We start from the raw sequence: 22,990 nt of genomic DNA, 5'->3' as shown, positions 1-22,990 counted from the left end.
TATCAGTATGTAGTGTCTCTACTTTAAAGAGTCCTCTCCTGCTGATGTTCAGGTGTATATCAGTATGTAGTGTCTCTACTTTAAAGAGTCCTCTCCTGCTGATGTTCAGGTGTATATCAGTATGTAGTGTCTCTACTTTAAAGAGTCCTCTCCTGCTGATGTTCAGGTGTATATCAGTATGTAGTGTCTCTACTTTAAAGAGTCCTCTCCTGCTGATGTTCAGTGTATATCAGTATGTAGGTCTCTACTTAGTCCTCTCTCTGATGTTCAGTTTATAGTGTTTCTCTACTTAAAGAGTCCCTCTCCTGCTGAGGTTCAGGTGTATATCAGTATGTAGTGTCTCTACTTTAAAGAGTCCTCTCCTGCTGATGTTCAGGTGTATATCAGTATGTAGTGTCTCTACTTTAAAGAGTCCTCTCCTGCTGATGTTCAGGTGTATATCAGTATGTAGTGTCTCTACTTTAAAGAGTCCTCTCCTGCTGAGGTTCAGGTGTATATCAGTATGTAGGTGTCTCTACTTTAAAGAGTCCTCTCCTGCTGATGTTCAGGTGTATATCAGTATGTAGTGTCTCTACTTTAAAGAGTCCTCTCCTGCTGATGTTCAGGTGTATATCAGTATGTAGTGTCTCTACTTTAAAGAGTCCTCTCCTGCTGATGTTCAGGTGTATATCAGTATGTAGTGTCTCTACTTTAAAGAGTCCTCTCCTGCTGATGTTCAGGTGTATATCAGTGTGTAGTGTCTCTACTTTAAAGAGTCCTCTCCTGCTGATGTTCAGGTGTATATCAGTATGTAGTGTCTCTACTTTAAAGAGTCCTCTCCTGCTGATGTTCAGGTGTATATCAGTATGTAGTGTCTCTACTTTAAAGAGTCCTCTCCTGCTGATGTTCAGGTGTATATCAGTGTGTAGTGTCTCTACTTTAAAGAGTCCTCTCCTGCTGATGTTCAGGTGTATATCAGTATGTAGTGTCTCTACTTTAAAGAGTCCTCTCCTGCTGATGTTCAGGTGTATATCAGTATGTAGTGTCTCTACTTTAAAGAGTCCTCTCCTGCTGAGGTTCAGGTGTATATCAGTATGTGGTGTCTCTACTTTAAAGAGTCCTCTCCTGCTGATGTTCAGGTGTATATCAGTATGTAGTGTCTCTACTTTAAAGAGTCCTCTCCTGCTGATGTTCAGGTGTATATCAGTATGTAGTGTCTCTACTTTAAAGAGTCCTCTCCTGCTGATGTTCAGGTGTATATCAGTATGTAGTGTCTCTACTTTAAAGAGTCCTCTCCTGCTGATGTTCAGGTGTATATCAGTATGTAGTGTCTCTACTTTAAAGAGTCCTCTCCTGCTGAGGTTCAGGTGTATATCAGTATGTAGTGTCTCTACTTTAAAGAGTCCTCTCCTGCTGAGGTTCAGGTGTATATCAGTATGTGGTGTCTCTACTTTAAAGAGTCCTCTCCTGCTGATGTTCAGGTGTATATCAGTATGTAGTGTCTCTACTTTAAAGAGTCCTCTCCTGCTGATGTTCAGGTGTATATCAGTATGTAGTGTCTCTACTTTAAAGAGTCCTCTCCTGCTGATGTTCAGGTGTATATCAGTATGTAGTGTCTCTACTTTAAAGAGTCCTCTCCTGCTGATGTTCAGGTGTATATCAGTATTGTAGTGTCTCTACTTTAAAGAGTCCTCTCCTGCTGATGTTCAGGTGTATATCAGTATGTAGTGTCTCTACTTTAAAGAGTCCTTCTCCTGCTGATGTTCAGGTGTATATCAGTATGTAGTGTCTCTACTTTAAAGAGTCCTCTCCTGCTGATGTTCAGGTGTATATCAGTATGTAGTGTCTCTACTTTAAAGAGTCCTCTCCTGCTGATGTTCAGGTGTATATCAGTATGTAGTGTCTCTACTTTAAAGAGTCTCCTCCCTGCTGATGTTCAGGTGTATATCAGTAGTAGTTGTCTCTACTTTAAAGAGTCCTCTCCTGCTGATGTTCAGGTGTATATCAGTATGTTAGTGTCTCTACTTTAAAGAGTCCTCTCCTGCTGATGTTCAGGTGTATATCAGTATGTAGTGTCTCTACTTTAAAGAGTCCTCTCCTGCTGATGTTCAGGTGTATATTCAGTATGTAGTGTCTCTACTTAAAGAGTCCTCTCCTGCTGATGTTCAGGTGTATATCAGTATGTAGTGTCTCTACTTTAAAGAGTCCTCTCCTGCTGATGTTCAGGTGTATATCAGTATGTAGTGTCTCTACTTTAAAGAGTCCTCTCCTGCTGATGTTCAGGTGTATATCAGTATGTGGTGTCTCTACTTTAAAGAGTCCTCTCCTGCTGATGTTCAGGTGTATATCAGTATGTAGTGTCTCTACTTTAAAGAGTCCTCTCCTGCTGATGTTCAGGTGTATATCAGTATGTAGTGTCTCTACTTTAAAGAGTCCTCTCCTGCTGATGTTCAGGTGTATATCAGTATGTAGTGTCTCTACTTTAAAGAGTCCTCTCCTGCTGATGTTCGAGTGTATATCAGTGGTGTAGTGTCTCCTACTTTAAAAGAGTCCTCTCGCTAGCTGATGTTCAGGTGTGAATAGCAGTGTGTAGTGTCTCTACTTTAGAAAGAGTCCTCTCCTGCTGATGTTCAGGTTGTATATCAGTATGTAGTGTCTCTACTTTAAAGAGTCCTCGTCTGCGGATGTTCATGTGTATATCAGTGTGTAAGTGTCTCTACTGTAAAGAGTCCTCTCCTGCTGAGTTCAAGGTGTATATCAGTGTGTAGTGTCTCTACTTGTAAAAGAGTCCTCTCCTGCTGATGTTCAGGTGTATATCAGTATGTAGTGTCTCTACTTTAAAGAGTCCCTCTCCTGCTGAGGTTCAGGTGTATATCATATGTGGTGTCTCTACTTTAAAGAGTCCTCTCCTGCTGATGTTCAGGTGTATATCAGTTATGTAGTGTCTCTACTTTAAAGAGTCCTCTCCTGCTGATGTTCAGGTGTATATCAGTATGTAGTGTCTCTACTTTAAAGAGTCCTCTCCTGCTGATGTTCAGGTGTATATCAGTATGTAGTGTCTCTACTTTAAAGAGTCCTCTCCTGCTGATGTTCAGGTGTATATCAGTGTGTAGTGTCTCTACTTTAAAGAGTCCTCTCCTGCTGATGTTCAGGTGTATATCAGTGTGTAGTGTCTCTACTTTAAAGAGTCCTCTCCTGCTGATGTTCAGGTGTATATCAGTATGTAGTGTCTCTACTTTAAAGAGTCCTCTCCTGCTGATGTTCAGGTGTATATCAGTATGTAGTGTCTCTACTCAAAGTGTTGCACGTACTCTGAGGCGCTTCAATAAATGAAATGAACGTGATGTCTGCTTCAATTGTTCCTCCCCTCTTCAGAGAACACTAATCAGAGGTTCTGAATTCACTTCCTGTCGTTCAGAACGGAAACTAATCCCTTCCTGTTCCTCCTCTGCAGCTCAGAAACTCTTCCAGGACTTAGTTTAATATTTCTCTGGTCTTTAATGAATCTGAGGAGCGACTTTAACGATCCAAACACACAGTGAGAAACCGACGAGGCACTTTTGAAACCTCCATGCAGTGTTTAGCGTGTGTGTGTGTGTGTGTGTGTGTGTGTGTGTGTGTGTGTGTGTCTGTGTGTGTGTGTGTGTGTGTGTGTGTGTGTGTGTGTGTGTGTGTGTGTGTGGTGTGTGTGTGTGTGTGTGTGTGTGTGTGTGTGTGTGTGTGTGTGTGTGTGTGTGGTGTGTGTGTGTGTGTGTGTGTGTGTGTGTGTTATTTAATATCACCTGAAACAAAAGGAAGGCACAATAAACGCTTTAGTTTTTTCCCAGTTTTCATGCATCAGCGCCCGGAATAAAAGCTCATTAAACCGGTTTGATGGATTAACCTTCAAAAGACTAAAAACTGAGCCAACTCTGTGACAGCTGATCAAATAAAAACCTGCGACACACAGAGAGAGAAACTAACCTCTCCGTTTAGAATGACTTCTCAAATGTTACATCAAACTGCACAGTCAAAAAGTACAAAGTACACCTGAACATCAGCAGGAGAGGACTCTTTAAAGTAGAGACACTACATACTGATATACACCTGAACATCAGCAGGAGAGGACTCTTTAAAGTAGAGACACTACATACTGATATACACCTGAATATCAGCAGGAGAGGACTCTTTAAAGTAGAGACACTACATACTGATATACACCTGAATATCAGCAGGAGAGGACTCTTTAAAGTAGAGACACTACATACTGATATACACCTGAACATCAGCAGGAGAGGACTCTTTAAAGTAGAGACACTACATACAGATATACACCTGAACATCAGCAGGAGGGGACTCTTTAAAGTAGAGACACTACATACTGACATACACCTGAATATCAGCAGGAGAGGACTCTTTAAAGTAGAGACACTATATACCGATATACACCTGAACATCAGCAGGAGAGCACTCTTTAAAGTAGAGATACTACATACTGATATACACCTGAACATCAGCAGGAGAGGACTCTTTAAAGTAGAGACACTACATACTGATATACACCTGAACATCAGCAGGAGGGGACTCTTTAAAGTAGAGACACTACATACTGATATACACCTGAACATCAGCAGGAGAGGACTCTTTAAAGTAGAGACACTACATACTGACATACACCTGAACATCAGCAGGAGAGGACTCTTTAAAGTAGACACACTACATACTGATATACACCAGAACAACAGCAGGAGAGGACTCTTTAAAGCTACTTCCCACCAGGAGAAACAGTTGTGTGGAAGTTTTATTTCCAGAAGTATTGTTCTCGCTGTGTGGGAGGACAAAAACGGGAAATGCTCGTCGCTTTGACCCCGAGTTATTTCAGGACCGAACTATATTTTCACCTCTGCTCGTGAAGACGGAGAATCGGACCGAACATCCCGAGGAGGCGTTACATAACGGAGCTCTGTGCCGAACAATGGAGTTAAAAACAAGCTCAGAAAATAATCAGCTGCTCCTCCAGGACTCATTCACTGCCTCCACAGCAGCCGAGAACTGAGAGCAGCAGATTCTCCAGAAACATGAGAGGAGGAAGAGGGGAAGGAAACAGGATGAAGAGTAGGGAGGAAGGGAGGATATCTTTTAATTGTATTATTATTATTATCTTTATTATTACTATTATAATAAGAAGAAAATCAAGATATCTTTTGACCAAATGTGTAAGGTTGAATTTCCATGATTTAAATTATCCTTACATATTTACTGGATCATTTTGTCAAATAATCATTATTATTATTATTATTAAACAAGTAAGATGACTTATTTGATCCCAGGGATTTGAAATTGGATAACGTATTAATCCCCCTTTTTTCAAAAATAAATACACATAAGGGGGATTTTGATATAAGAGATGAAGAGCGAAGATGTCCTGTTACATAATTCAGAAAGACTGAGTGTTCCTTTAAAGTGAGAAGACTGTCTGTGTTAGCAGCTGACAATGATCACAGTCTGGACGATAAGAAACCCTCACTGAGGAAGAGGAAGTCTGAGTCTGAAGGAAAACTAATATAATCTGCTGAAAAATCATCAGTTTTACCCAATTTCCCTCATATTTACATGCTTTTAGGGTTAAATGTACAGTTTATCATTTATTTAGCATCCTCATGCACTGAACTGTATGTGATATTTCCATGATATAGTCAATTATATCTGTGGCGGCTCAATTTCCAGTTCAGTTTGAGTCACCGAGAGGCTAAGCTTGGCTATAAACTGTGACGCGTTTTCGAAGAGAAAGTCCATACTGATAGTTTTAGGATATTTAAACAAACTAAATCAAAACACAGTAACTACTGTATGGACAAAACGGTCAACAGGAAAAACGACAGCACAAGCTCACCCTCTGTCATCCGCACTCGACATGAAACAGGTGACTTATATACACAAACCACACCCATGTGACAATTACCGGAAGTGCTCAACAAACAAATAAAAGTGACGTAAACAAATAATAATAATAATACAAATAATGAACTTGGGCTAAGTAGCGTTATGGCACCTACACTATCATTGATTCAAAAGGGATTTTATTGAGAAAAAGGTTGAAAATCAGTGAAACACTGAAATCATCTGATACATTTCGTACAAAAAGGATGAAATGCAGGAGTTTTGATGCAACTTCCTGCTGGTTTCTTTCGTTAAAACTGTGGGCATAAAAGCAGGAAATGAAAGAGCAAATCTGTCAGGTCAAATCCCCAACAAAAAGCCAAAGTATTTAAGTGTACACACTCGACAAAATCAGAGGATAAACAGCGTCAGATACTGTAGTTTAGACTTTCACTGCAGCCAATACAGATGCTATTTAATCTCCATCCAATTCAGGCAGAGACGCTTACTCACTTCTTCTGCAAACCAGATGAAACGACTCAAGGTCCCCGTGTTTCTGTGTGCCATTTGCACTCTTTAAAGAGCGTATCAAAGACTGTAAATATCCACTTAAATACCACTGATTTGCTCACAGTGTCTGGATGATTAAAGGACCATAACGCTTATTTATATATGTATTTATTCCTCCTTCAATTAATGATGAAAAATGACAATTATATATATTTTCCTTTCTACACAGGAAGAGGGAGAATATGTTGCATTAGGTAAAAAAGGTTGATGTTTTCCCTCTCTTGTAGTGTGTGATATTAGGCGCGTTCACACCGCAGTACTTTTCCCACTTTAGTTCCGATATAGTTCCGAAATGTCGCGTTCACACCAAAAAAATCCGGAACTAAAATGAGTTCATGAACCTTTTTACCCTCTTTTCAGTCCCTGCTAGAGAGCAGGGACTTTCGTGGGAGAAAAAGGTTCCTATGTCTGATTGGCTGGGCGGATTGCAAACCACGCCCCGTAAAACTCCCAAAAGGTTTTGTGAAGCCGCCATTTTATTATCCTCGCATTAGCATTATTAGCATTAGCATTAGCCCAGCGCACAAATGCAGAGAGACTAACTTATGGCAACACAAAATAAAACATGGGAGCGGTGGAGATGAGGAGGTGTCGGCGTTCTGGCGATTTACTCGGAAGGCTTCAGTAGAAGCTGCTGGGAGTCCCAGCAGCTTCTACTGAAGCCAGTCCCCAACTCCGGGGACTTCCGGCCGGGGACTCCGGGTGGCAGTATACGCCGTGAAGTGGTTTGCGGCCTGCCAGTAAACCCAAAGCAGAAGAAGACGAAGTGACGTCAGCGGCTTCATTTGCCTAATCCTCCCCCAGGAACTTATCCCGGTGTGAACGCGATCTGTACTTAGTTCATGAGAACTAAAGAGTTCTGATGAACCTTTGTGGGAAAAGTACTGCGGTGTGAAAGCGCCTATTGGTTTTAGTGCATGTAAATGGTCTGCAAAGGCTAAAATCCCCGAGTTCCAGAATAACTGAACACTCGCGCTCCTATTGGCTAGCGCTCCAACACATTGTACGTGATAGGCTAAAGGGCGGGACATCTCTAAGAGGTTGACCAATCACAACAGAGCCGGCCAGCTAACCAATCAGAGCAGACTGGGCTCTGGTTTCAGACAGAGGGTGAATATGAGAAAAAAGGGGCACAGATCCCACCTTCCCATCTAGTGTATTTCAGGGGAAAGTGTGACTCAAACCAGTGAAAAGTACCAAAAGTTATGCATCCATTTGAAGAAAGACTCTCAAGACCTACTTGAATAGTACTTGTTGGATATTAAACACAGAACATGACCATTGGACAAAAACTGAAATTCTGAATTGGTCCTTAAACCACTTCCTGTCCCCTGGTTTGGCGGTCAATGGTTTTCTGAATGTGTTTTTGGTTGTTATCCTGAAATAAGGTCTGTGGTTAACACAAGCTGAAGAGATTTTTTTTCTACGACATAAAATGCTAACAAGTGTCTGAATGAGACGACTAAACGTCATCACGCCCAACATTAGCCGCCTTTAGCTTAGCGGTGGTAACGTGAAGTCATGTGACCGTGCTGTAGTTCCTTTATAGCCCAACATTAGCCGCCTTTAGCTTAGCGGTGGTAACGCGAAGTCATGTGACCGTGCTGTAGTTCCTTTATAGCCCAACATTAGCCGCCTTTAGCTTAGCGGTGGTAACGCGAAGTCATGTGACCGTGCTGTAGTTCCTTTATAGCCCAACATTAGCCGCCTTTAGCTTAGCGGTGGTGACGTGAAGTCATGTGACCGTGATGTAGTTCCTTTATAGCCCAACATTGTCTTTTTACTTCATAAATCATAAAGTGTTGTTAATATGTGGAGATTATCCTGCTGAACTAAACGTGTAAGTATCATAAACATTTGTTTTATGCAATAATCCAATGGAGAAATCCTATTGGCTTTATTTGGAGGGAACCAGGGAGATGCTGGCTTAAGGTTTTTCCTACAAAAATAAGTATTTCTCAACACCACTGGCAAAAAAATACCAAAAAACAGGATCTAAATTGACTTGTTCTTGGTCTTCAGGTTCTAAAATCTCTATATTTGATCACAATCCTCCTGCTGGATCGTAAAATATTTGAATGGTTCTGGATGCCCAGTTTAGTTTCAAGAACTCCAACACTCTCTGTATTAAAGATTTTAAAAAACTCACCTATCGTCAGCAGTCCCATCAAACTTTCCAACGGCCTCTACTGATTTCTTTACAGGTCCGGTTCTGGTTTTGTTTCTGGTCCAGACTGAAGGTGCCAGGGTCTTCAGTCTCTGCTTTGGGTTTTTTAAATTCGACTGTAATCCTGTTTAGAAGCAGCAGCAGCAGAACGAGTACTTTCTGCAGTAATACGGAGTTCCTCTTGAAGTAGTTTTATGGTAGAGTACTTTGCGTGAGGTAATCCTGCAGCAGAGGTCTCAGATTGTATTCTGGGAGCTGCCCTGCCCATCCTGTAGAAACGGGAGGAAGAGGGGGAGGAAGAGGAAGATAGGGAGGGTTGGTGGGAGGTAAAGGATGTGATGGAGAGGAAGGAGGGGGGGAGAAGTAAAAAAAAAAAAATTTCAGAAAAGGAGAGGAGAAGCGATCTCGTCTTGCAGTTTAAAGCAGAATTGGGTCAGACACTGATGCGTTTTGCGGAGGCCATTTCAGGTTCAGTCTGTTACACAATGTGAAGCGGCTGTTTCTGTTAGCATGGCAACAGAAAGAGAGACGTACAAACTGGTAGTATTATGTAAAGTTTAAAATATTGATCCATATCTCTGTTTCTACTCTCAGAAGAGAACAGGAATAGAAAACTATTAGCATGTGCTGTTAGCTTTGGCTAGCAGTTAGCTTTTAAATAACTAAGAAGTGGATTTTATTAGTTCATTTAGGGACAGTGCACATTAATTAAACATTGATGTAAATGCGTCAGAGTTACAAAAAGGCATGATTCTTAGTCTCTAGACAGATGTTTCAAAAGTCCATTAAAAACAAGTTGAAATATGTACAGTATAATCACTGCTCGACTGTTAACAAAACTATGTTTATATCTAGTTGTATAGCCAATTTAAAGTACATTTTGAGAACATTGGCAAAAGAAAATGTGAATGGATGCATGCTTCCAATAAAATAAAAGTCAAGTTATTTACAGCGAAAAATTCTGAATTTAGCATTTGAACAGCACTTTGAATGGAAAGCGCCTCTTGGTTTTTACGTATTTAGCATAATTGTTTTCTTAACAATGATTAGTAATATGCTAATGGGTGTCGGACTGTAAAACACTAAATCAACATCCCTAATTTAATTTTACCAAAACAAAAGTTTATATTTTGGTCAGCGAAGTTGTATTTTACACTGTGGCAAGCTATGAGCGTTAGCAGCCTGTTCACTTTATATTAGCTGCATATTAGCCACTAATGGCGCATTTCCACTGCAGCGCCTCGCACGGCTTAGTACGGTATGGCTAGGCCTCGTTAGGCCTTGTTAGGCCAGGCTCACTTTATGCTGCGTTTCCATTACAGTTTAGTAGCTGGGGCAGTAACTATAGTAACGCAGTGTAGGCGGAGCCGTGACGTCATCTTCAATGTGAACCACAGAAAAACAACATCAGCCGTTAGCTGTTAGCACTCAGAGCTCACAGCTCCTCATATCTGTTCAGAAACTAGACAAAAGTTAAACAAGTACAAACCACAGACTGCCTGTGTCATGGAGAATACAGTCTCTGGTTTATTTATGTCTGTAGGCCGTTGTTGTGTAGTTTAGCATACTCAGCCCGACTCAGCCCGGTTGTTGGCCCGGAAAGAACCTCGATTTTGGAGAGCCAGAAAACTGTGAAAAAGTACCCGCTAGCAGGAACTACACCTAGTGGAAACGCAACCAAAAACGGGCTGGGCACGGCACGGCACGCTTAAACCTCGCTCCGCGCTGTAGTGGAAATGCGCCATTACATCACTTGAAGCAGTTATGCTAGTGGTGTTAGCTGTTAGCACCCTGTTTGCAAACTCCCCAATAATACTACTTAGTAAACTGAAATCAGTCCGTGAATAAGTGTCTGTCAGTTCAAGTCAGTAATAATACATACAGTCTGAGGTAATAACAGTAGGACAGTGGAGGGGATGTTATCTAAATTGCAAAAATCAGTTTAACAGAACAAGTGAAGAGAAAATATTGTTGTTGGTAGTTTACAGGTTATAATACAGGATTGATGAAAAACAAGGGATTACACCACCAGATTACTTTATGGTTATGGAGATTATCTTGTATTTGCTTGTGTACAAACTATTTTTAAACAGTATTGTCAATGGCGCTACCCGTCTTTTGCCCACCAGCGACTACCTATTGTTGACGTCAGCTCGTTTACTCCTATAGCATCATATTGTTGGGACTCTAGCAGCTGTTGACCTTTGTTAGCCTATGAGCTAATAGGCTGTTAGCTTCCTGTTTAGTCAGCCAGTAGCATACTGCTGGGGCAGCTGGTAGCCTGCTAATAGCTAGCAGCATGCTAACCAGGTGGTGTGTGTGTGCGTGTGCGTGTGCGTGTGCGTGTGCGTGTGCGTGTGAGTGAGTGTGCGTGCGTGTGTGCGTGTGTGTGTGTGCGTGTGAGTGTGAACCAGGATGTTTCTATGGCGACGTAGACAGCAGGAGGACATGTTGGACACAAGAAAAACAATAAAAAACGTTCCTGTTTCCCGTCTGGGTTGCCAAGGAATCGGATGTTTGGCAGGAAAAAGGCGAGAAGCTGCACGGCACTGATAACACACACACACACACACACACACACACACACACACACACACACACACACACACACACACACACACACACACACACACACACACACACACACACACACACACACCACAGACACTTCTCTGCCTCTTCATACTTCTACTCTACTACATCTCAGGGGCAAATATAGCACTTTTAATTACACAATAGTACACGCAGTTGTTAAATTTAGCTCTACTTTCACAACATTGCGATGCTGCTAACAGACCATAATGAATAAGGAATAAATCCCAATAACAATCCAATATTTGGCGATTATTTCTTGAGTTTGATTGTTTCCAGCAGCCTCTCTGCAGTGTAGTTTGGAAAGCTACATAATCAAACATCAGTATTCACGACGCATGTGTTATTACATTTTTACAGGTGTGATGATTCAGAAGTCGTCCAGTTGGGGTCAGATTTTGAAGCGTTTCATTGTGAGGTGTGAACAGGATGTGTGTCCTAGAAATGCAGCTCCCTTGGCCATTACCATGGTAACCAATGGTAGGATCTGATAAAACACACACACTCACACACACACTTTATCTTGTCAAGTTTCTCGTATCACTGGGAATCAAAAATCTGAGGCTGTTCAGATTCCTTCTCACAGGTTCAGACCTGATGAGCGCCCCACAGAGGAGGAAAGGTTCATTAAAGATAACAATTACAGTTATAATCTCTAGAGTGCAGGGATGTGGCATTCCTGGGTAGACCCTGAAGGCAGCACCTCCCTGGACCAATGGGATTTCTCCTATTGAGTTTATCGCAGAAAATAATATCAAACGTTTATGATATTTACACGTTTAGTTCAGCAGGATCATCTCCACATGTTAACACCACTTTATGATTTCTGAAGTGAAAAGCTAATGTTGGGCTATAAAGGAACTACAGCACGGTCACATGACTTCACGTCACCACCGCTAAGCTAAAGGCGGCTAATGTTGGGCTATAAAGGAACTACAGCACGGTCACATGACTTCACGTCACCACCGCTAAGCTAAAGGCGGCTAATGTTGGGCTATAAAGGAACTACAGCACGGTCACATGACTTCACGTCACCACCGCTAAGCTAAAGGTGGCTAATGTTGGGCTATAAAGGAACTACAGCACGGTCACATGACTTCACGTCACCACCGCTAAGCTAAAGGAGGCTAATGTTGGGCTATAAAGGAACTACAGCACGGTCACATGACTTCACGTCACCACCGCTAAGCTAAAGGAGGCTAATGTTGGGCTATAAAGGAACTACAGCACGGTCACATGACTTACAAATCTATATCTATTTTGCAATATATTGACTTTAGCTGAAACATTTGGCCAGATTTCAGGAAGTCATGCATGAAGCTACAGTAATGCTGGGGTTTATCACGTTGCCATGACAACCACGTCAGAAGAAGAAGAAGAAGAAGAAGAAGAAGATCCACTTCCTGTTTGAAGTGTGTGTGATATTTTATTTGGATGGAGCCAGAAGAAGAAAAAGAAGAGGAGGGGGGGGGGTGGGGTGGGGGGGGGGGTGGGGGGGGGGTGCAGATCATCTCTCAGATAGACGGTCTGAGACTACGGCCTACACACTCTCTGCTGAGTTACATAACACACACACACACACACACACACACACACACACACACACACACACACACACACACCACACACACACACACACACACCACACACACACACACACACACACACACACCACACACAGGTAGAGGGATGCTGGAAGAAGCAGAGGAATTTAAAGACAACCCTCAGAGGGAAAGAGGGAGGATGAATTAAAGTAAAAATGGGAAAGGTAGAAAAAGGAAAGGAAGTAAGGAATGCCAAAAGAGGGGTAGGGAAGGAGAGGAGGCAAGGAAGCACAAAAGCGATATGAGGGAGAAGATGAAATAGTAAAAAATGAAGGAAACTAAATGAAGGGAGAGGAGGCAAGAAAGTGAAAAAGAAATGACAGCACATAGGAAGGAGGCAGGAAGGAATGCATGTAGGGGAGAAGGAAAGGAGAGGAAGGGAGGAGAGGAGGCAAGGAAAGGAAAGAAGGCAATCAAGTAGGAGGTAAGGAATGCCAACAGAGGGGAAGTGGGAGAAACAGACGACATGAAATAAAGGAGGAAAAGGAAAGGAAGGGAGGAGAGGAGACAAGGAATTAAGGAAAGGAAATTACGAGATGAAAAGATGACCAGAGGTAAAGTGCAGAGACAAATTAGTCACGACTTTAAAAGTTGCAGAGACGGACACACACACACACACACACACACACACACACACACACACACACACACACACACACACACACACACACACACACACACACACACACACACACACACACACACACACACACACTGCAGAGAGGGAGAGAAGGACTCACCCAGCAGATCACCGACTCCATGATGATAAACTGAAAAGAAAAGGGAGGACTGATGAAGAGGAGAGATGATGGAGGACGGAAAAAAAGAAGAAGAAGAAGAAGAAGAGGAGGAGGAGGAGGAGGAGGAGGAGGAAGAGCGAGAGAGGGAGAGAGAGAGAGAGGAAGAGGAGAGAGAGGATGAAGAGGAGAGAGAGGGAGGTCGGCTCAGCCCACACACTGCTAGCATGACACACACTATATATATGTGTGTGTGTGTGTGTGTGTGTGTGTGTGTGTGTGTGTGTGTGTTGTCTCCCACTCTATTGCGTGGGTTAGAAAACACACCTCTCTCTCTCTCTCTCTTTCTGTGAGGGGGGGGGGGGGAGCGTGGGAGTGGAGGAGCGGCCCCGTCTCCATGGCAACGATGCAAAAGCTTTAATTAAATAAATAATTGAACCGTCATCATCATTATTATCATTATTATAATTCTTATCACTGCATCATGATCGCTGGGTTGATAGCGAGCAGCAGACGGGTGATGGAAGGTGTTTCCATGTGAGAGAAAAGTGGGATTGACCAATCAGAAGCCAGCAGGAGGTCACATGACCCTCGAGAGGAGAGGGTGTTTTCCACATGGAAGCACATTCATGATGCTGTGTTATTTATAAGTAGTTTTATTCTTAATATTTAAACTATTTGATTTGATTTTTTTTGTATTATATTGTTTCCTGACTTACCCAATACTATATATTGATTTTTTTAAATTAATATATTATTTATTTATTTATACATTTAATATTTTAACTGTTTTTAAAGATATATACAAACATGATTTATTTTTTGCTGGTTCGAATAGCCCACACACACACACACACACACACACACACACACACACACACACACCACACACACACACACCACACACACACACACACACACACACACACACACACACACACACACACACACACACACACACAGGTAGAGGGACGCTGGAGGAAGCAGGAATTTAAAGACAACCCTCAAAGGGAAAGAGGGAGGATGAATTTAAGTAAAAATGGGAAAGGTAGAACAAGGAAAGGAAGTAAGGAATGCCAAAAGAGGGGTAGGGAAGGAAAGGAGGCAAGGATTAGCAGTTTAATCAATAATAAGTAATGACACAGTCTTTGAGGAACAGAAGTATTGTTTTCCGTCTTCACTTTAACTGAACGATCATTTGAAATGCAGCGCTTTTGAAACGTGTTGTGATGATACACACTCAGGACTGACGGACGCTTTATTCATTAACTCACACATTAAAGAGCGTGTGAAGAGACGAGTAGAAAGGCTCGTTTGAATCTTTTAGGATGAGATTGTCAGTCATTATTTTCCGCAGCAAAATGTTTTCAGACGTTCACTAATGGGTTCTCCTGACCTGAGAATCTGTTCTTCATCATTATTATTATTATTTGTATTATTCTGAATGGAGAGCAGATGGGTTTTAACCACAGACTGTATATATAAAGGTTTTAACCACAGACTGTATATATAAAGGTTTTAACCATAGACTGTATATATAAAGGTTTTAACCATAGACTGTATATATAAAGGTTTTAACCATAGACTGTATATATAAAGGTTTTAACCACAGACTGTATATATAAAGGTTTTAACCACAGACTGTATATATAAAGGTTTTAACCATAGACTGTATATATAAAGGTTTTAACCATAGACTGTATATATAAAGGTTTTAACGTGGGGAATAAACACCGAGTTCAGCCGCACAGAGGAAAGAACTTTAAAACTCACAACAACATCCGTTAAAGAGTTCCTATTCTGCTTCCTGTAGTGTATTTATATACGTTTCAGTGCATGTCAATGGTCTGCAGAGGCTAAAATTCCCAAAGTTCCGGAACACCGTGACATCACCACGGAACACTCGCGCTCCTATAGAGTGGTGAAGTCCCTCCCTTTCCGGGGGAGCTCCATGGGACCTTATTTCTGAAAAAGTATGTATTGAAGTCAATGGAGAGAGAAAGATTATCTTTGGATCCCGTTTGAATTGAGCCACGAATTACACATATGATGTTTGTCAATTTAAAAGATAATTTTGCAAGTCAAAAAAATGGAAATGTGTCGTAAAACTGTGAAGTAACACTTTTTTTTGTGTGAAACCGCTCAATGAACTACATCTCCCCGTCTCGCACCACACACCCAGACGGCCGTCACGTTGGCACATTTCACTTCTTTCTTTCAGAATGAGGCGGAAAGTATTAAAAGAGGTGAAAATCACTCCAAGTCTGGGCGTGTTGAGAGCTGTACATACACACAAGGGGAGTTAGTCGGTTCCTAAGAGCCAGCATGCGGGACCGGGATTCTGGGATTTGTAGTCTTTCTAGTTGCGTATTTTTCATCGTCTTATATTTCAACAGTTTTACGACAAACTGTGACTTTTTTGACATGGAAATTATTTTTTAAGATTGACAAACATCATATGTATAACATCTACGTCACTTTACGGCCCCGCCCACTTTTGGGGGAAATCGCTGTTATTTGAATGGCGGTCAATACACATTCTGAAGTTTTTGCCAATCCGATCAGAAATTTAAGAAAACCGTGGATTTGTGGATCTTCAAAGAGCCCGGTTACGATGGCCAGTCAGGCAAACAATTATATGAAATAATTCGAAATCGACAATTGGGCTCGATATATGGTTAAATTAAAATCAGTAGGCGAGGCCGTCATTTCGCCAGCTGTTACTCTCATGAGCGAGGCGGAAAGTAATAGTTGTATCATGCCAACAAGCTGCTGTGTCGTTTATTGCACCTCAAACATTAAAACAAATCCAGAGTTCAGTGTTTCTGAACTTCCTCTAAGAAGAAAGGAGCTCTGTGGCTTCAGGCTCGATCACCGTTCAAATGACAGCGTTGGTTTCCCCCAAAAGTGGGCGGGGCCGTAAAGTGACGTAGATGTTACTCTCATCTATGGACATCGATCGCCTACTGCTATATTTAACCATATATCGAGCCTGATCGTCGATTTCCAATGGCTTAATGTAATTGTTTGCCTGTCTGGCCATCGTCATCGGGCTCTTTGAAGATCCACAAATCCACGGTTTTCTTACATTTCTGATCGGATTGGCAAAAACTTCAGAATTTGTATTGATCGCCATTCAAATGACAGCTTTGTTTTCCCCCAAAAGTGGGCGGGGCTGTAATTTTTGCCCGAGAAAGTCGCATCTGTTTATTTAAAAAAATGTCCCTCTGAAATATAATAAGTTTCTCTGATCTTATAATAAAAACAGCTGTTCCAGTTATAAGATATTATTTAGAGGAAAGGATACTGATATTTTCATACTTTTCAAAAATCCTCCTCCTAACCCTCCACCACCAAAACACTGACAATAAATGGGGCGAAGCCTGCGAGCTAGTTCAGGCAGTCAACTCGAGCACCAATGATACATTAACACGTGACGCACCTCGTCGCTCTTACAACCAACCAAACACATTCTCCTAAACATGCCGCTCTATTTAAGCTGCCAGGTCTGCCTGCCCCACCACCACCCCAGCTTCCACCCCAGCTCCACCCCAGCTTCCACCCCAGCTCCACCCCAGCTTCCACACCCCAGCTTCCACACCCCAGGCTTCCACATCCCCAGCTTCCACCCCCCAGGCTTTCCACCCCAGCTTCCCACCCCAGCTTCCACCCCAGCTTCCACCACCCCAGCTCCCACACCCCAGCTTCCACCCCAGCTTCCACACCCCAGCTTCCACACCCCAGCTTCCACAACCCCAGCTTCCACACCCCAGCTTCCCACACCCCCAGCTTCCACACCCAGCTTCCACCCCAGCCTTCCACACCCCTTCCCCAGCTTCCTTCCACCCCAGCTTCCACCCCAGCTTCCACACCCCACTTCCCCAGCTTCCACACCCCAGCTTCCACACCCCAGCTTCCACACCCCGCCTTCCCACACCAGCTTCCACCCCAGCTTCCACCCCAGCTTCCCACCCAGCCTTCCACCCCAGCTTCCACCCCAGCTTCCACACCCCAGCTTCCACACCCAGCTTCCCACCCCAGCTTCCCCCCAGCTCTCACACCCCAGCTTCCACCCCAGCTTCCACCCCCCGCTTCCACACCCCAGCCTCCACCCCCAGCTTCCACCCCAGCTTCCACCCACCAGCTTCCACACCCAGCTTCCACACCCCAGCTTCCACCCCAGCTTCCACACCCCAGCTTCCACACCCCAGCTTCCACACCCCAGCTTCCACACCCCAGCTTCCACACCCAGCTTCCACCCCCCAGCTTCCACACCCCAGCTTCCACCCCCAGCTTCCACATCCACCCCAGCTTCCACACCCCAGCTTCCACACCCCAGCTTCCACACCCCCGCTTCCACACCCCAGCTTCCACACCCCAGCTTTCCACACCCCAGCTTCCACACCCCAGCTTCCACACCCCAGCTTCCACACCCAGCTTCCACACCCAGCTTCCACACCCCCAGCTCCACACCCCCCCAGCTTCCACACCCCAGCTTCCACACCCCAGCTTCCACACCCCAGCTTCCACACCCCAGCTTCCACACCCCAGCTTCCACCCCAGCTTCCACACCAGCTTCCACCCCAGCTTCCACACCCCAGCTTCCACACCCCCAGCTTCCACACCCCAGCTTCCACACCCCAGCTTCCACCCCAGCTTCCACACCCCAGCTTCCACCCCAGCTTCCACACCCCAGCTTCCACACCCCAGCTTCCACACCCCAGCTTCCACACCCCAGCTTCCACACCCCAGCTTCCACCCCAGCTTCCACACCCCAGCTTCCACACCCCAGCTTCCACACCCAGCTTCCACCCCAGCTTCCACCCCCAGCTTCCACCCCAGCTTCCACCCCAGCTTCCACCTGTAGGCTCGGGGGGTAGTTATCTAATCATCACTCCATAGATTTACAAAGAACATTGAGTGATGATTAGATAACTACCCCCCGAGCCTACAGGTGGAAGCTAGACGCCAAACTCAAACTATATGCTGCTTCTAATAAACATATTAAGAAACACGTGAGTTGTCTGACTGAACTCACTTTATAGACCAGCTTTTAACGGGTGATGAATGTGGTTTTATTGCTCGATTTTAAATGTATTTATTGCTTGATTGATCTTATTTTCTGAGCGCCTGATAAAGTGCTTGATAAATAAAATGTATTATTATTATTATTTACACTTTCTAACTTCGTGCTGCAACTGCTGTACAGGAACGTCCCTCAAGATCAATAAAGTGTTATCTTATATTGTGATGAGTCAGGAATCAGCTGTTTTTATTTTGCAGTACCAGCGCCACCTGCTGGACTAAAGGAGCCTGTGCTCCAAATCAGCTGCAAAAAGTGTGTTGTTATTTTCTTTAAATTCTTTTTTATTTTAATGTCCCATTGTGATTTTTTAATTTTTTTAATTCTTGTGTAGATTCTCACATTTCCTTTATTACTCTTATGTTTGTTTTCTTATGTATTATTGTATTCTTACATATTTTTTTAATCGTTGAAACACACAATTAGGAAGAGAAAAATAGAAATAAAAAGAAGAAGAAGAAGAAGTATAGCCTGATCCTTTTCTGACTCAGTGCAAAAACTAGACATTCAAATATAAAAAACAACGTTCAAAAAGCTTCTCCCAGCAGTTTGGATCCAATCACACAGAAACCAGCTCTGTTTTGAATTCTTTTATTTAGAAAAGTGTCTACTTTTTATACAGCAAAATCAGTCAAAACCTAAATACAAAAGTTAACAGATCATAATCCTCTTTTTAATCAGATTGTTTTAGTGCAAATACTACGGATTATTTCCATTAATACCAGGTATAAATTCAGCTTGTCACGTAATGTGTGTCCTGTACTCACAGGAGTTATTAGTATCAGTGTGTTACTCTGTTTTTGTCTCAGTGTGTCCGTTCAGCAGCAGGTCCATGTACGCTCCCGTCACCAAACTCTGCTTTGAGACTCCCAGCTTTTCCATCAGGTCCTCTGCCACCTTTAATAACAAGAAGAATTCAATACAAATGTTTGAAAAATACAAATTATTATCCGATTGGTTAGCTGGCTTGCTCTGTTGTGATTGGTCAACCGCTTAGAGATGTCCCGCCCCTTATGCTGCGTTCACACCGGAACGCAGATGCGATGTTTGGGGGCGGCGCGATTACAAGTCAATGCAGAGAGGCGGACAGACGCGAATTCGCTCCGGCGATTGGAGGGGGCCGCGACAACCGCTCGAGTTCAATTTTTTCAACGATCTCGCGGTAGCCAATCAGCGGTGAGGATCTCAGCCTGCCGTCACTGACGTAGAACCACAAAACCAACATCAGCCGTTAGCAGTTAGCACTCAGAGCTCACAGCTCCTCATATCTGTTCAGAAACTAGACAAAAGTTAAACAAGTACAAACCACAGACTGCCTGTGTCATGGTGAATACAGTCGCTGCTGTATTTATGTCTGTATAGGCCGTTGTTGTGAGTGTGGACGGTCGGGGCATATACTGCGTTAGCTTAGCCGATCTCCATTTAGAAAACACGCATTTTAAAAGGTGTTTCTCCTGCCGTCTGTCTGCAGACTTGACAAAGCATTAATTCATGGTTTTTACTAACCGGTATCAGTATGTTGTTACTTCGGCATCATTTTGAAACGTGTATTACAATTTAATCACGGTCAAATATGTCCATCTTGTTGTAGTTGTAGCCCCCAAGCCAGCGCTTCTTGTTTGAATGATGCGAGTAAACACAGCTGACAGCCGCGGTGAAACTCGAGCGATTAGAGCGAAGCGAATATTTGCATCGCCTCCGGTGTGAACGCAGCATTAGACTATAATGTATAATATGCTGGAGCGCTAGCCAATAGGAAGGAGCGCATGGTGATGTCACTGCATTCCGGAACTTTGGGATTTGAACACCTCTAGTTTACATTAAAAAAAAAAGTAAAAAATGTTTTGAAGGTGAGAATTTTAGAAAGAAGTTAAACAAGTACAAACCACAGACTGCCTGTGTCATGGTGAATACAGTCGCTGCTTTATTTATGTCTGTATAGGCCGTTGTTGTGAGTGTGGACGGTCGGGGCATATACTGCGTTAGCTTAGCCAATCTCCATTTAGAAAACACGCATTTTAAAAGGTGTTTCGCCTGCCGTCTGTCTGCAGACTTGACAAAGCATTAATTCATGGTTTTTACTAACTGGTATCAGTATGTTGTTACTTCTGCATCATTTTGAAACGTGTATTACAATTAAATCACGGTCAAATATGTCCATCTTGTTGTAGTTCTTGTTTGAATGATGCGAGTAAACACAGCTGACAGCCGCGGTGAAACTCGAGCGATTAGAGCGAAGCGAATATTCGCATCGCGTCCGGTGTGAACGCAGCATTTGACTATAATGTATAATATGCTGGAGCGCTAGCCAATAGGAAGGAGCGCATGGTGATGTCACTGCATTCCGGAACTTTGGGATTTGAACACCTCTAGTTTACATTAAAAAAAAAAGTAAAAAAAATGTTTTGAAGGTGAGAATTTTAGAAAGAAGTTACATTTTTTTAAACATTTCAGAATTAGACAATAATATTTTAGAAAAAAGGGAGAATTTTAGAAAAACATCAGAATTTGGATTGATTCTTTGTTGTTGTTAAAAAATGAGAATTTCTGAATATATTTAAAAAATGCCAAACATAGTGTCATTCTTTTTTGTCAATGTGTTGGAGCGTTAGCCAATAGGAGTGTTCCGTAGTGATGTCATTATGTTCCAGAACTTTGACAGGGATTTTAGCCTTTGCAGACCATTTACATGCACTAAAACCTATAGAACACACTACAGGAGAGGGAACCAAGACATATGTGGTGTAAACAAACCTTCTGTCCGTCCTCTACAGTCTGCTCTGGACGCATCACCACCTGAACAAACAAACAAAAAAGTTATTAAAAGGCAGGTGAGGGGGGGGGGTCGGAAGGCTGATCTTAACTAATAAAAAGGTTTTATATTCCTCAAAACTACAAGTAATACATAACATTTTGAAACTACACGGAGAAAACTAGACTTTGAGATACTTTTCTGATGATTATGGGATGATATCTGATGATCAGGAGTTGCTCATGAACCATTGACTTATTGGTTAATTATTAAGAACACTGGTTAAAAGACGGGTGTGTTTCAGAGCGTGTGTGTTTCAGTGTGTGTGTACCTCCAGCTCCATGTAGTTTCCGAGCCCCTCCACAGCGTCCAGGTGAACTCTGGTCTGACCAACCAGGAACAGCCGTCGCTCCTTACGCACCTCCCCTTTAACCCCGAGGGCGTCTGACAGCACCGTCTACACACACACACACACACACACACAGTTAGTTATATATACTTACATATATTTATAGGTGCATTAAGTCAGTATTTGAGTGTTACCCTGAGCGAGGGGGGGTCGCTGGTCGGGCTGATGGAGTAACGCGACAGTTTGGGTCCGTCGGTGTCGGGGCGCTCGTAGAAGATCAGCTGACCGGACTCGTCCTGATGAATAAAACATTAAAAAACAATTATTGTATTGCACACACCCACACACACACAATCACACACCCACCATGAAGTCCCGCAGCTTCAGGCGTCCCTGGGTGCAGTTGAAGAACGTGTCGTGCTGTTTGATGATCGTGCCCTCTGATTGGCTGAGCTCTGCGGCCCTCGCGGCGAATCGCGTCGGGTCGCTCACTTTGGCTTTGATCTCTACGTTAGATGGCATGACTCTACTGAGCATGTGCACAAAGGAGAAACTATCAAATTACAAGATTTCAGAAAAAGTGAGCATTTTTGAAAAAAGGAAAAAAAAAGGAAAAATGTCAGAATTTTGATTAAGTGAGAATTTTTAGAAGAAAAGTGAATTTTTGGAAAAAAAGTGCAATCTTTTGAAAAGTGGAATTTAAAAAAAAGTTAAAAAGAAAAAGTTAAACATTTTTTTATAAAGTGAGAATTTTAGAAAATGTAGACAAAAACTCTGAATTAAAACACATTTTGAGTAGGGCCATATTGATGCTTATACTTGTACTTGACCACATTTTAATTCAGTATTTGTATCTGTAACAGAGTATTTATACACTGTACTGCTAGTAGCTTTAGCATAAACATGAACCTGTTACAGTACAGTTAGCTACATCATATGCTAACAGCATCATCACATGGGCCAGCTTGTTAGCTACCTAGCTGCTAACTCCAGCTAACAAACATCATATTAAAGTTAAAGGACAGCTAACAGGGAGCACAAACAGCAGCTCACATTAATACAAACTAACCCTGACACTGCTGACAGAAGTAAAGTTTGTAGTTTAACCTGTTATCCGTGTCTCTCCGTGTGTTCACACTAGATTTTGCCGCGAAAAAACTCCTCCGGGGCGGAGCAGCAGCGATCTGAGAGCAGCTGGAGGACCAGGAAGAGGACCGGGCGAAGCGGGTAAACTGACCACAGATCAGTGCTCTATAACGGGGGAGAAACATTTCTACAGGGGGTACTCCTCCATTTCA

At 42.9% G+C, this 22,990-nt stretch overlaps 1 protein-coding gene and 1 pseudogene across 3 annotated transcripts; both read right to left on the bottom strand.

Annotated features, from left to right (window-relative positions):
- Positions 1-13,571, bottom strand: part of LOC117487133 — a 49,433-nt pseudogene extending 35,862 nt beyond the window's left edge.
- A 5,595-nt stretch (positions 13,572-19,166) lies between these two features.
- LOC117487123 lies at positions 19,167-22,990 on the bottom strand. 3 transcript variants are annotated; one of them, XM_034135774.1, is made up of 6 exons: positions 22,800-22,990; positions 22,059-22,221; positions 21,887-21,988; positions 21,675-21,800; positions 21,346-21,387; positions 19,167-19,488 (listed from the first exon to the last, which is right to left on the bottom strand). In XM_034135774.1, exons 1-6 carry the CDS (start codon positions 22,961-22,963, stop codon positions 19,381-19,383), a joined length of 705 nt encoding a protein of 234 aa, XP_033991665.1. In that variant the 5' UTR covers positions 22,964-22,990; the 3' UTR covers positions 19,167-19,380. The 3 variants fall into 3 exon arrangements, with proteins under 3 accessions (XP_033991665.1, XP_033991666.1, XP_033991667.1); XM_034135775.1 differs by having other exon boundaries at positions 22,059-22,218; XM_034135776.1 differs by having other exon boundaries at positions 22,762-22,844.

This window comes from Trematomus bernacchii, unplaced genomic scaffold (assembly GCF_902827165.1).
Source record: "Trematomus bernacchii unplaced genomic scaffold, fTreBer1.1, whole genome shotgun sequence".
Taxonomy (NCBI): domain Eukaryota; kingdom Metazoa; phylum Chordata; class Actinopteri; order Perciformes; family Nototheniidae; genus Trematomus; species Trematomus bernacchii.
The sequence above is the reverse complement of the archived record's forward strand: the minus strand, read 5'-3'. Positions and strand labels throughout refer to the sequence as shown.